The sequence below is a fragment of the Phaethon aethereus genome, assembly GCF_964289735.1.
Source record: "Phaethon aethereus genome assembly, chromosome: 3".
Classification (NCBI taxonomy): domain Eukaryota; kingdom Metazoa; phylum Chordata; class Aves; order Phaethontiformes; family Phaethontidae; genus Phaethon; species Phaethon aethereus.
In genome coordinates this window covers 93,306,831-93,321,642 of record NC_138576.1, presented here as the reverse complement: position 1 = coordinate 93,321,642, position 14,812 = coordinate 93,306,831, and the positions used below count along the sequence as shown (strand labels likewise).

The 14,812-nt window shown below is 40.2% G+C and overlaps 1 protein-coding gene across 1 annotated transcript in view; it reads left to right on the top strand.

The window, feature by feature from the left end:
- Positions 1 to 4,937: 4,937 nt before the first annotated feature.
- The window catches only part of RMDN2 (regulator of microtubule dynamics 2), a gene marked incomplete at both ends in the record, with an annotated part of 42,410 nt that continues 32,535 nt past the window's right edge, over positions 4,938 to 14,812 (top strand). The window contains 5 exon segments of the mRNA XM_081997790.1: positions 4,938 to 5,035; positions 5,037 to 5,285; positions 5,287 to 5,332; positions 5,905 to 6,371; positions 14,421 to 14,616. Of these exon segments, the coding sequence (XP_081853916.1) occupies positions 4,938 to 5,035; positions 5,037 to 5,285; positions 5,287 to 5,332; positions 5,905 to 6,371; positions 14,421 to 14,616 (1,056 nt within the window).

Below are 14,812 nucleotides of genomic sequence, written 5' to 3'. Positions count from 1 at the left end.
GCCCAGCTCACCAAAATTCAGAAAGGCTGCCTGGTTTATTTACTTTTTAGTCTTCAGGTACCTGCAGCTCAGAATCAGAGGAAAAGCTTCTTAGACACCAGGACTGGGTGCAAACAGCAATTAAAATAATAAAATATACATTTACGTTTTACTTTAACAGACCTGCCTCCTGCTGAAAAAGCTATCAGGAGACTTGAAACAATCTGCCAAACTAAAATGCCGTGTCTGTAAATATATTTGTGTGTGTGTGCATTGAATACGGTAGAAATCCTGTCTTGTTATTGTATATAGCAAAAATCTTGTAACTGATTAGGTGTTTCTCTCTGCTTCCTCTTAACTCTCCTGGTTTCACCAATTTTCCTCATGCTTTTTGCTGCATTTATCAATTGTCATTGTCCAAAAATGATCCTACAATGAAGGAGGAGCCCCTTTGTCAGTATGCAGTAACTGCTGGGGGAGAGGTGACCTCCCGCCCTGCATTCACTCCGTGTAACCCACACCAAAACCTCCTAGTGTAAATATGTATGTATAGAGTAATGATTTGGGTTGGGTTAGGTGTGCACTTCTGCGGCAAATCTCCCTATAGTCCCAGCCTGGCAAGCTTTGCTTCACTCCATGGGGCAGGCTTGGGGGCACACGAGTTGCGCTTTGGGGAGATCCATTACAGAAGCACACCCAAGGCACTGCAGCCGCAAATGGGCACGTGGTCCCTGTGATCAGACTGGAGCTAATCAAAAGTTATCCTGGGGCACCACATGGATGCCATGGCCTCAGCACCAGCTGCTTTGCCTTACAGACTCATGCCTGTCAGTCCCCACTGCTTGCTAACATACACATAGCTTTAGCAGCCTAGATGGAAAGTTAAAATCAGAAGGGAAATTTTTGACAAGCTCACAAGTACTAGTACAGAACAGAGGCAGAAATGATGGAAGAACACACCACACCACCTGGATGAAGGGTTTTTTTAAATGTGAAATTGCAGACATGTTACGAGCCATGTATTAGGTGACATTTGCCAGAGGGAACAATCTGTGGACTTCAGGAAGGGGCAGTCTGTCATTTGCAGGTGAAAATGGTAAAACTCTTTAAAATACTTTAATATGCTCTGAAATAGCATATTGACAGGGAAGCTGAAAAAAAAAGACACTTATTAAATAGAAGAAAATACATGGGGTGATGTGCAATGCATGTGTACCCACACACATATATAAAGAGTTCAACTCTCTCTTTGAATTTTGACTCGCAAGGAATATATACATATATATGTAAATTATGCATTCATATACATATACTCTTATGTTTTTTTATGACTATGCATATATTTTTCCTCTTTGGAGTATACCCAGACACTCCCAGGACTGTTTCTCTTTGTGAAGGTATCAGGCAGCACTGCAAAATTACATCTAATGTAGCCTTAAGTATTTATTACTATTGTTGTCAACACAACATACACAATTTGGGCTGCCAGCTCTCATCTCTTAGATCAAAGAAATTGAACCACGTACCTTGGACTAAAAAATTAACGTAGCTTACATAAATAAATGTTGATGAAGACAAACACAAAGAAGCAGGAACAGAGTGCACTTTTTTTTTTCCTTCTTTTTTAAATGCTGTGGCATCAGTCACCATTTGTACTTAGCTGAAATTGCAGCACTGGATCCTACCAACACTCTAAATAAATAGATGGTTGTGTGTGCAGTTGAATTAATGAAGCCAGGTTTCCTATCAAGTTATATCTTGTAGTTCAGTTCCCTCACATCTAATAACACGTAAGCTCTGCTTTACCTTTTCCTGTCCTTGCAAAATGCTTTTCTCCTGAATGGATTCTCAGTTGTGCAAGCAATCTTCCCCATAGTGGGGGCACTAATTCAGGGCTTTCTCCTTTAAAAGATCAACTAATTCAAAGAAACTTGTCAGAAGTTAATGTCTCTGTTGAATTTGACTGAGATTGGATAAAGATTCAAAAATACTAGAGTGGATGCAGAGGTACAGTTAACGTGCACACACACAGACATGAAGACAGCAGCTACAATAACTGTTCTCCTTTGGGAACTATGCTAAGCAGTGTATCTTTATTTGAAGAAAACAGAAGAGAGCAGTGTGCTATTACCCATCTCCTTTTAACTCCAATTTATTAATTTTTCATTAAGGGCACCGGACAATTGTTCAGGGCAAGAGCAGCAGAGAATATTGACAAGTCTTCCCTTCCCTTTAAGGTAAGACATAATTTTGTTTATTTTTATAGCAGAAGGTTCAGGAGAATTCAATACAACTTGACAAGAACAGTGCGATTTCTGGCAGGCTGGTTGCAAGTCTGGTCAAAAGTATTCAAGCTTTCACAATATTTGGTGATTTATTAACAGGGTTTGATTATATGCTTACAAGACAACTGCTGAAATAATAAGCATGAAGTGTTACTAACATATTAAAAGTTTCTGTATTTGTTACAAGCAGTAGATTAATCTCTAGTTGGGGGGGGGGGGCATTTCAGAAAGAACAGCATACCACAAAAGCAAATTTGCAGAATTATTACAGCTAAAGAATTTTCTGTCAATTGTAAAATACCAATGCCTTCCGTACAGAAATTAAAACACCAATAAATTAAGCTACATCTTGGCTGGAAAGAGCATGCATCCATTACAATGTAATGGTTCTCTCACCCATTGAACACAATTGCTCAATAATAAGCTAACTTTTCTAATATGCCACAAAAATACTGTCCAAGTTCAAAATTTCCCAAAAGATCAGTTAAACTACATGGCCTGGTTTTACACAAAGGCTGGTGCCCTGTGCAAGTGTGTCAGCGTTGCAGCTCTGGGTGTGCTGAACTCATCCCCAAACATCTGCCTGGGGCCAAGGGTGGAGGGAAGCAAGATGTTCAGAGGGTCTTACCACCCCAGAGCTGCTGACCTTCATGAAACTTGTTGGAACTTCAATATCTTGACATCTTTCTTCTGTCAAAATTGGCTGAAATTAAGCTACAGGTCAAGAACTACTACTGGTGGAGAAAGTGTCATGGTATTGCCTGACAGAAGGACAGCACACGGACAACCTGGGGACATAAGCTCTGTCTTAGGAGCTAAGGCTAAAAATACACCAAAAATACTAAAAATACATGGGACTAACCATTTTATAACAGATGGTGGTCTGGACTTGCATGTTTTTTAGGGCTTCAGGTACAAAGTTGCTTTTGAACTAGGAAGAAAATCCACACGCAGAACAGCACTTTCTAAAAACAGTTCGTTTCGGTTTTTTAGAACGTATGTCAGATTTAGCCAATTAAATTGTGCCAAATCTAGGTAAATTTGAGTTTAATTCCCCAGCTTGGAAAGCTGTGGTGTTCTGGCAGGTTTCTACATGCATGCAGTAACTTCTGTGCTTCTGCGCTGCTCTGCCTGGGTAATATGGCCACAGGTGAAAAGCAAATAAGGAGTTTGGGACCAGACAGGTGACCTAATTTTCACAGTTGCTATGCATCCAGGCAGCTGTAGACAGCAGTTCTTCTGGGATATTATTTTTGAAAACAGTTTATTTGTCTAAGGCCTGCAGCCTCAGACGGACACTTTGGAAAACTCACTTTGGTGTTTGCATCCAAAATCCTTTGTTTCAGCTTTGTTCTGTGTTTGCCCTCCGATTAATTATCTTTTTAAAATCCTTTCCTGTTTTAATTGGCTTATAGAAAGATTTTCAGCAGATGGTATTGAAAAGAGAAAATAAAAGTACAACAAACTTTTATTACCGTTCTAGAACATTCGAAATACCGTCAGCATGGAGATTTATGTAGTCCTGTTCCACTTTAAAACACTGATGGATTACGTAACTTAAAACAATTACTTATAATGAAATTTGTTCTTTAAAATAATTTTATTTTAGTAAAGTTTCCATAAAATTGAAGAGATTTCCGTCCGTGGTTTAAAAATCTCGGATTACAAACATATGAACTGATTATAACTAGGAGAACTGTAGAAAGCTGAAACACTATTCATTTTTCCATCTTAACAAATTTCTGCCTTTCAGGTTATAGTTTGGTTTCATGTAAGGGTAGTTTCATCCTCAGGTTCTTGGTGGAGAATTTGTCAGCAGCTGTAGTTATTTCAAGGGAAGTCTTTGTTTGAAGATAAATAGACATTATTCTGATTTACATTTGCTAATTTGCAGTAGACTGAAAATTCTTGAGTTCTTGGTAGCTACTTAAGATAGGCTAGGTTTTTTAACAGCACTTTTTTCACTTTTTAAAGGTAATTAGTCTGTTTTTTAAGAACTACATAGTTGTTCCCTTGCTTCTCAATGATAAGGCTGAGGAAAATTCCAAGTGTTGAAGAGCAGTTTCTTTCATTGCGCAGATTTCCATAATGGTTTCCTTGAGCCTGCACACAGAAGACCATGAGTTTAAGGCTTTTAAATTCTGGCAGGATGTTGCACACAGGCACCCTCCAGAATGTTTGCCTTCAGGAAGACAAATGGGCACAGCAGGTCATCTGTGATCATCCTTTTTCCATTCAGGGCCAGAAACAGGAGGCACAGGAAGCAGATCCAGAAAGAAATACTGTCATAAAGGAGAAAGAAGGGTCTTGCGAGTGCCACCAATAAAAGTGACATCTCCGATGAGACACAGGATGAGTACCTCCTGTTAACCGTGTTAAACCCAAGTTCCTCCATGACTGTGGGCAATCTATAATGGACTTTGGTGAAATCAGGTTTAGGCCCTTCAATGGCTAAACTGCAACGAAGCTTTTGTGCCAGGACTGCTCCTCTTTCTGGCGACTGGGCGGGCGTTCTCTGTGATTTTGCAGGTTCAGGTCTCCACTAACGCCGTGTAGATGGAGTTTCTCTAGGGCCTAGAAGTAGCAAAGGTTAAGTTAGTGAAAACAAGTAGCCAACACGCTGAGGAGAGACACGAGCAAGTAAATTTGCACTAGAACAGCGTTATTCGAGCAATGTCTGAAGCAGGTGCAGCAGACGTTCCCCCGCAGCACCGCCCGTCGGGGTTCCCAGAGCTGCGGCCCACCAGGGCTCACAGCCGGAGGCCCCGGCCCGCGGTCCCGGTCCCAGCCAGACCGAAGGTCAGCCCGCCCTCCCGCCGGCTCTGAGGCTGCCAGGGCCACAGCGCGTGTCCGGCCCGGCCCGGCCCGGCGCCCTCCTCCACAGGGCAGCGCCTACCACCCGCGCGGCCTGGCCAGCGGCTGCGGCGCAGGCCCGTCCCCCTCGATCCGGGTATCGCCGCCCCGGGGCGGCCCCGCCGTCGCCACCGCCCCCTGTGCCGCGGCGGGAGAGCTGCGGGGCCGCGCCGCGCCTGGGCCGGACCCGTTCCCGCTGCCGGACCGGCCCGCCGGTACGTAACGGGGGCGGTGCCGAACCCGGGGTTAGCGCTGCCGCCGGCGGCGCCCCCCTGCCGGGGCGGCCGGGGCCGGGACGGGCTGCGGGACGGGCGGTCCCCCGTGGGGAGGTGACCGCGGGGCTCCGGCAGCCCCTCGGCGCGGTGGGGCTGGGGCGGCGGCGAGACACCCCTCCGGGCGGCGCGGGCTGCGCTGCGGCCTGACAGCTGGGTTTCCGCCGCTCTGCTGTTGCGGCAAATCCGATTATAGGAGTTTCTCGCATTAAAACAAAATAAAATCCTAAAATGCGGGAAGGTTAAAAGTGAAGGCTGCGGTCTTGCGCACGTGCCGATGCAGAAGTGTGTGCTCGTTCTCGCCTCAGCCCGCCCCCCAAACCCACAACTGTCGTGTTTTTGCTGTCACAGCACATCGCTTTTTATTGCAGAATCTGCTGGAGTTGCATTGTACTTTGTGTCTGCAGCCTGCACCAATTATTCTAGCCTTACGCTTTTGTGACTTAAAAGCAAAGTCGTTTGGATAGAGTAGGAAAAACATCTTTAACTCTGTTACTGTTGTCTCACAATTTTAGGAGAGTGCAGAAATGTCTCCCTTCGAAAATAAAGGACTAATAATGGGCATAATGGCAGGGACTGCTGGAATAAGCCTGATGCTGATTTGGTACCATAAGATCCGAAAACCTGGTGCAGCTGTGCGTATACCTGCGTTCCTAGATGTAGGTAGCAGGCTTAGTTCTGTGGGCTTACAAAATGAAGCTTCTAATGAACAAGGAGTAGTAATGATTTTACACGGAAGGCAACTGCAGATGCTAGAAAAATTGAATGGCTTGCTAGTAAGTGTGGATGAACTGAAGAGAGAGGTGAAATTTCTGAAAGAAGCTATTCCAAAGCTTGAAGAGCTTGTTCGAAATGAGCTTCAAGGGAGGGGAGACGTTCAGAAAGTTAGCCCATCACACAGAGCAACGAAGCGGAGAAAAGCTGAGGCAGCTCCTGGTGCAACAGAAACTACCAGCTCTGAGGAGGCCGAAAGTGAAGGAGGGTGAGTCAATAATATTTCATATACACTACGGTACACCTGCAGTGCAAATTGTATCATTACCTATGTGAAACTTTGTATATTTTATATTTCTTTATATTCAGGGGGGAAAAAACCCCAAAATTTCAGATTAGTAATTTTTAGATCAGGGAAAACTCTGGATGACCATCTCTGAATCTGCACTACAGCTGAAGTTGGCTGAACACCAAGCATAATAAAGATTTTTAAGGGTGCATTTGGTAACAATCTGATGCAGTATTGCTACATAGCTATGCAATGAGAGTCAAAGTTGAAAGTTCAGAATAATGGTGTGATTTTAAAAGTGCTTCTAGTAAGAGAGTGCTCTTGTCTTGTGTCTCTGACAGTTTGTTCAAACTGCACAAATGCTCTTGCCCTTTTCGTGATAATTGTCTTCTGTGGGCCTTAAAGTTGAGTTATTACAGTGTTACATGCTATGAAAGCTATGTGCAAATGCAACACATATACAAATGGCAGTGTGTTTATGTATGTATGTTTATTTGCTGTTGTATACACTTCCTGGTGGCTTAAAAAGTAGTCATAAGGGATTTGGGATACTGACCTCAGTAAGGTAGAAAGTTCCTAGTTTTGATCACATCTTGTAGCCCCATTGTGGTTAATGTGATCTTTTATATAGGCGAGTTGAGGAACATGCTGAAGGATCAGATGGAGTCCAGTAGAAGGACTATATTTTTGTCTTTTCCTATTTTACCTAATATACCCTCCAGTAGTAATGTAAAAATGGTGATGACATTACTTTCCTGTAATTACAGTTCTGTTTTGATATAATCAGATTAGATACTTACATGCAACTTAATAAGGGTATGTTTATAGCAACCCTGTTTTATGAACCATCTCCTGAGTGTGTTATACATACCTGTTGTGTAGGCAGCATTATTTCTGTAAATAGCCTATCTTAAGTCACTTTTTAAAAGATACATTAATTAACTGTAATATTCTGAAGACAAAAACGTGCTGCATATAATAATTACTAGAATTCTGTTTTTTAGAAGTTCCTCCAAATTTATTTTCAGTTCTTGTGGGCAGAATTTCTTGTTGTGTTACATCCCAGCCCACATGCTTCACAAGTCTTGTATTTTGATACTGGATTTTGAGACCTGTCAGTTCTATTATGAAGTAATTCCTTATTTTAAGTATTCAGTATTGGCAGGGGTATTCAAAGACATTTCCCCTTCATATGGTGTAGAAATATTTCAGTTCTATTAGTTTCTCAGATTGTTCTATCCATTAGTTGGTTTGCAGAGGCCTTTGTTACGCATAAAATATTTGGAGATGTAGGTAAGGCTAAAGGACCGGTTTATGAATAATCAGGTTAACAGATGCAATATAGGGGTTATTCCACACCTAGCATTTGAGAAGATCCCCTTTTCTGGTCAGGAGAGATGCATTCCTGTTTGGGAACTAACCAAGGAAACTTGTCTGTTCAGGTTCTTTCGTGTGATGAAGCAGCTGATGAGATGATGCAATGCAAGTGATTATAGTGTGCAAGAGCTTTGAATGTGTCCTTAAGAGAAGCCTTCTCTGACAAGTATTTGTAATACAGTCAGCAGGAAGGAACATAATTCAAGGTTATAGATAGTGTTAGGCATTTGGGTATGTGCTTTTCCAATGCTATTTTTTAATCCCCTTTGAAAAGAGGTGCTTTTTTCCTACAAACACCTTGTACTTGATGTGCTTGTTGTGCATATCTTATCTAAATTTAAGATAATTTTATTTAAGCGATTTTCTTTTTGCATTTTTGTCATCGCCTTGGAAATAGGTTGTTAATCCTAATGCATGTACAGTTGCAATGTATATAGCTTTTTCTGAGGTCTTATGTAACTTTAATGACAGTGGTGCATGTTCAATGAGAGTTTGTCATGAGAGACAATAACAACACACTTCCACTTAATGTGCATCATCACTTCATGTGCTGTAGGTGTAGCACCCTGTGCATTGTTCTGTATTGTTCTGTGGTCAAAGGTACCCACAATAATGCATTCAGTTGCTAGTTTGTGCACTAGAAAAATATTTTTTTCTTTGTTACAGATTAAACATTTTTTCACTTTCTATTTTCCATCTAAAGTACATGCAACATGTTTCACTGCCTTGGCAATATTTTGACAATCTAGAAGATGGGATTTTGCTGACAGATGAGTAGATGCCCCTGTACTCGGCACTGGTGAGGCCACACCTTGAATACTGTGTTCAATTTTGGGCCCCTCACTACAAGAAGGATGCTGAGGTGCTGGAGCGTGTCCAGAGAAGGGCAACAAAGCTGGTGAGGGGGCTGGAGCACAAGTCTTATGAGGAGCGGCTGAGGGAACCGGGGTTGTTTAGTCTGAAGAAGAGGAGGCTGAGGGGAGACCTTATCGCTCTCTACAACTACCTGAAAGGGGGTTGTGGCAATGAGGGCGCTGGCCTCTTTTCCCAAGTAACCAGCGATAGGACGAGAGGAAATGGCCTCAAGTTGCGCCAGGGGAGGTTTAGATTGGATATTAGGAAAAATTTCTTCACTGAGAGGATGGTCAGGCATTGGAACAGGCTGCCCAGGGAGATGGTGGAGTCGCCATCTCTGGAAGTGTTCAAAAAACGTGTGGATGTGGCGCTTCAGGACATGGTTTGGGGAACATGGTGGCGCTGGATTAATGGTTGGACTTGATGATCTTGACGGTCCTTTCCAACCTAGTGATTCTGTGTGTGATTCTGTGTGATTCTGTGTGATGGTGGGAATTGAGAGATGAAGTAATCTTAAGAGTTTTATGGACTGGTGCTAGATAACTACATTGGTTTCAGATTCTTCCAGAAAAGCTTTTAATACGACCTGTTTTCTCCATAAAACATTTGAAGCTGGCAGTCTCTGATATGGTACTCACTGCTTTGATCTGCTCTCGTCATATTTTGAGTGTCACTGTTGGCATTCAACACCTTGGGAAGAGAAGCTTTCTATTTTGCCTTTCAAAAATTACATATTTCTGTAAGTGGAAAAATATCACATCCTTTTTAATAAATGAGATATATTTTTACATCATAACAGATAGCCTGAGTGGATGGGACATAGACTGAATGCTAAAGACCTACAGTTTCTAGTCTGTGCTTTTCTGTATTCTGTTCTTAATAGTTTGTTTCAGTTTCCATCATTTACTAGTGAAAACCTCAATCTTTGCCATTTGAGAATGTGTAACAAGCACCAGTTCATTTACAAGTACAATAAATTGTGTCTAGATGATCACCCGGGATGGAGAGTGTCACCTAATTCTCCTCTTTGTGATTTTAAAGCTGTTTTCTCCCTTATACAGCAGTGATGAAACATTGACATCAGTATCATGTTTGGCACCAGTCTTCAGCTGGCCTGGCATCCAAGCTTTTCAAATTACATTTGGCATCAGTCACCAGAAAGATTCATCACAGTAAATCCTTTTCCTACAGATGTTTTCTGTGTAATTTTTCCTTGAAATAGTTTATATATTTAGCAGGAAGAAACATTTCCCTTTCCTGCTTCTGACTATTACTTCACTTACCATTTCTTCATTTATTTTTGCTGCCCATTTGTTTTCAGTGTAACCCTCAGCTGACCTAAGAATCTGGTTTGCCAGACATTTCCTTGAAGGCTGCTTATCATTTCTGATGGATATGCACTCTGCTGGGTCATACAGTGCAAATTTGATCCAGATCAGTCTGTGACATAATTACCTCTCTATTGAATTAGCTGGAGCGGATGAGATTGGTGTTTGTGTCAGCTTGTGATTTTTTTGAGTTGGCAGGGAGACAACAGATGATATTTGATCTGTCTAAAAGCTGAAGTGTTGTGAACAGATGATATCTGATTATGCTTAGTGTCTACCAATTTACAGGCACTTCAACACAGTTTTTGAAGCAACAAAGTGAGTTTATATCACAGTGGTGTTTTATACCATGTAGCTCAGGGTTTTTTTAATCCAGTACTAGGTGCCTGGATTTACTGAACAGCTTAACTAGAGTGTGGTGAGTCTCCAGCAGTTTTCATTTGTTCTTTGAACTTTGAACAGTCCTTTGTGATCTTACCGAGTCCTGTTGGTCGATCATTGCTCCTGACATTCTTACCACTGTTTTTCTCTTTTAAATAAAATCTATTGGTAATAAAGGTGAAAACAAGTTGGTACTGACTGTAGACATTTTTAAAGTTCTTCCATTTTCTCAAATATTGTTCAATGTGTTTATCAACATGTAAATACTCACTTTACCATTTATCATCTGATAAAACCACTTGCAGGAAAATACCAGGGAAAATTGCAGATGTCAGTGTTGTTATATGAAATATTTGTAAAACAAACTGTAAAGACTCTTCCTCATTTTTTGTTAATGTCCCTTTTGGATTCCTGTCATAAGACCTTAGACTCTTGGAGTTTTTAAACTGTTAAAAAGAATCTCCACTTCTGTTTGTGTTAGTACTAATTTTTTTTTTTTAATAGTATTGCTTTTCATAACATGCTTTTCTAGAATGGGGAGGTGTAGAAGCCTGCTAACTGCTTTGTTGAAGTCAGTTATCAGGTTCTTCTTATCATAGTTTTATATCAATAATATCTGTTACACTCTTATTTTGTCCTTAAGTAGCTGGAAGGACTTCCTATCTTGTAATAAAACAGGCTTCAGTTCAAATTGGTAAAGTACAGCTTACCCAAGTTGTTAGGAAAAATCGAAGCCGTTTATTTTTTAAAAGTCTGTATTGCCTTCTTAACATGTTATGTTTTCATGCTTAAAATATTTCAGCTATGGTAAGGCTTGAACAAAGAGCTAGTAAGAAAATTAATGTCATCAGAAACAAAACAGAAAAACATTCTTTATGCCTAGTTTGCCAAAATGGTTGAAGTGATATTTAATGTTTTATACTTGATTAAATTACCTTGCTGTCATTTTACCCCCATGACTCTTGAGCAGTGTAGGAGTTTGCCTGACTATGCGTGACTAGTGAGGTGGGAACTCATCACAAATTTAAGTTATGAAGCCCTTTGCTGTCACCTTGGTGCTTTTCCTGTGGGAAATACTGGGAGGCAGCAATGTCCGCTCGAGCCAAAGAAGAGACAAGGAAGAGAGGACCCTCTGAAGACATTATGAAGTTATTTTTCTAAGGAAAGAAAAGAAAAATTCAGAAGAATGTTGGGGGTAACTAGCATGCCGAGTCTTAAGCACTAGCAATTGTTTGCAGTCCCTTGGACATTTTGGTATCAGGACATCTAATTTCAGGCCTTCTCATGAAAAACACTATACACCTCAAACCAAACTTGGAGAAGATTTTAAACATTCTGTTTCTTTTGTTTGAGAATGGCATTCTTTGTTGGTTGTGTAGAAATTCTGGCCCCTTAGTGTAGCTCAGTGTCTTCTCATCTGTGTCAGCAGACACAGGGTTGTATGGTTTGTTGCAGTCCCTAGGAATTTCTGTCATTGTCTTACACTGACAAAAGTTACTCACTGTTGTGTTTTTCACTTCCCACAGGTTGTTTTATAGGTATTGTTTTGGCCTCTTTAAAGCATGCAATCAGCAAATAAATTGAAATTTATGGCATTCTCATCAAGGTTTAAGATGATCTGCTCCACACTTAAATTGTTTGAGGATTCATAAAGCAGATAAATAGAGGAGGTAGGAGAGAATTTCCCAGGACAGTGGAGGTGAGGGGGAGTGGGGAAGAAATAACCTATCCTCTCTGCTGTTTCTCAGCACAAATGTGGCCTGGAGATCACGTTTCTGTAGGAGAGATGGGATGAGGAAAGGCTTGATGCAGTATGGTCTGATCCTAAAAGATTATTCTTCCATAATATTTTATAATTAGCTCCTTACGGGTTCACATCATCTGTTCGATAGTAACCTACTTCACACTTTTTCAATTTGAGTCTCTCAATGAATATTCTCATATGACTTACCTGATGTCATATGAATTTGATGTTTGGCCTCAATTTGATGTTTGGCCATGACAGTTAGATACACTGCTGCTGGAATTCTCTGCTGGGCTTGTTTGGAGTGGCAGGGCTTGGCTGTCAGCCCAAGCTTGGCCTTTATATTTTTGCTGGCAGAGTAACATTTTCTAAAAATTACTTTTGTCTGTTTTCTAACATTGGAACTGCAGTGATCACAGAAATTTTAGGAGATCTTTATGCAGCGAAGATAAAGATGACAACATCAACATTAACTTCCAAACACTGATTCCTTACTTTTATATCTACCGGCTTAGGGTAGCATTTGATGCAGTGCTCAAATTCCTGTAACTAAGGAGTGTTACAGTTGCAGTATTGTATGGGAATTTGAAATTGCCTTTACTGCTTAGTTGTTGCTAGTTTATATTATCTAGTGCCCTTATTTTAGGTTGGTAATTGCAAAAACCCTCAGTGCATTTATCTTTTATTTGGGGGGGTGGGGCATCCAAACCATGTGAGGAAAGGTGCTTTCCAAACATACTTCACATCATATGGGTTATGTATTGGAGCTAAAAGACTGCCCCACCTCCCACCAAATCCCTTGCACTTTTGGTCAAGTTACTGCTCTTAAAAATGCAGCCAATATATGATGTAGCTCTGCACCCACTTCAAAATAACTATGGAAGAACAAGATGTGGTGTTTTTAAAGATGCATCTGAAAACCAAAATAAATGTTCAGTGACTTATAAGTAAAGACTCTGCAGGATACAACATAGGATGTGTCATCAATTTCAGCATCATCAAGATAATGTAAAACAAATGAGTAGGAATCTATGAAAGTTCCCCATCTCTGCTGCTCCATGTTGGTTTTCAGCTTGAACATGTACACGTGGTTTATGTATGTATTGTTTTATCCAAATGTATTTTTTTAGTCCTCTTTTCTGTATTACAACCTTAATTTTGCAGCAAAGCTGTCATGCCACATCTAGCACTTCTGTATCTTGATAAGCAGTTGTACTTGTTCATTTACAGGAAGCAAACCTGCTTGTGTTTTAGTTCTGGTCACTTCTGAAAGCGATGTATTGAAAACAGAATATTTAAAAGCCATGATTATTAACCTCCATTTTTATTGCTAACATTCTCTGCTTGTTATATTTCTGAAAAAAAAAAATAGATTTTGTATATATTGTGTCATGGCCTACTTTGATTATTTAGTTGCTTAATGTGTATAGTACATTTCATACTTTTTCTGCTCATAGTTAGCATTTAAAAAATCTCTGACCCTGGCAGATAATACTTTTACATTATTATTTCTCATTAGAAGAATATTTTTAAAAGTGAAAATGCAGAAGATCAGGCTTTTCTCTCCACTTTCAGTACATAAGCAAAAAGCTACTTTTTAAAAATACTGCCGTTCAGCTGCTCCTATATGAAGTTGGAGTACCCTAATGTATGCTCAGCACTTTGGATAGTAAAGCCACCTACTTATCTTTGCGTAGTTTTTAGGGCTTTTGTAAATATTTCTTTGACTGCCTTGTGCTGAGTAGTTGTGCACTAAGCATAATGAATTAATATAAGCTCTTTTCCAGTTTCAGGTATTCTGACCTTCAGAATGTTCAAAAGAAAGAAGTAAAGGAATTGATAACAGTGGTGTTATTGCTTATATTTAGATCTTACAAGTGTTTAACAAAACATTGTATAAGTGATTCTTATAGCACTTATGTTTTGGTTAGTGAGCTCATTCCTATTTCAAAAGATAGGGAAATTGAGGTAAAGAGTTGAAGAGGCCTATTCAAGGTTACAGAGCATGTCTTAATACACATTAATGATTTAAAGTGTTCTACCTTTGAAACACAAGGAGACATGTGTTTCTAATATGTATCTGCAATTTTTTTCAATGCTGTATTAGGCAGCAGGACAGTGCAATTACTTGCCTGTTATGTTTGGAATATGATTGTGCTCTCCCTTTGAAGATAAAGGTTTTGTAATAATAACAACAATAATAATAAGCTTGATACCATGAATAAAAACTCTTTTAAGGTTGGACAGCTGGAAGAAATTGTGCTCTGAAATGGCTGCATTTGAATTTAACAATGCTTTACCAATCTTTTTAGAAAAGATGGTTATTATTTTCCATGATTTTAGTTATCTTACAGCTCATACTGATTCTGAAGGAGACTCCGAGGAAGAAAAGGAATGTATGAAATCACCCGATGCCATTGTGAAATCAGAAGAAGAAGAAGAGTTATTCAGTCTTTTACAGCACGTGGACAATTTGCACAAGGGTTCAGAGGATGATAAAAAGGAGGGCTTCAGACTGTTGCTTGAGAAAGATGACAAGGTATTAAATGGGTAAACTTCACATTATGTTGCTATGAACTTAGGCTTTGCACTGCTTTTGAGAACGTCCTTAACAGAAGCATTAAAAAGCACACAGGCACAGAAGATGAAATTTCATGCATATTTTTAAAATACAGTGAAAAAGAAATACTTCAAGGTGGTGTCAATATTCATGTTGGGTGGGCATGGAAGTTGTT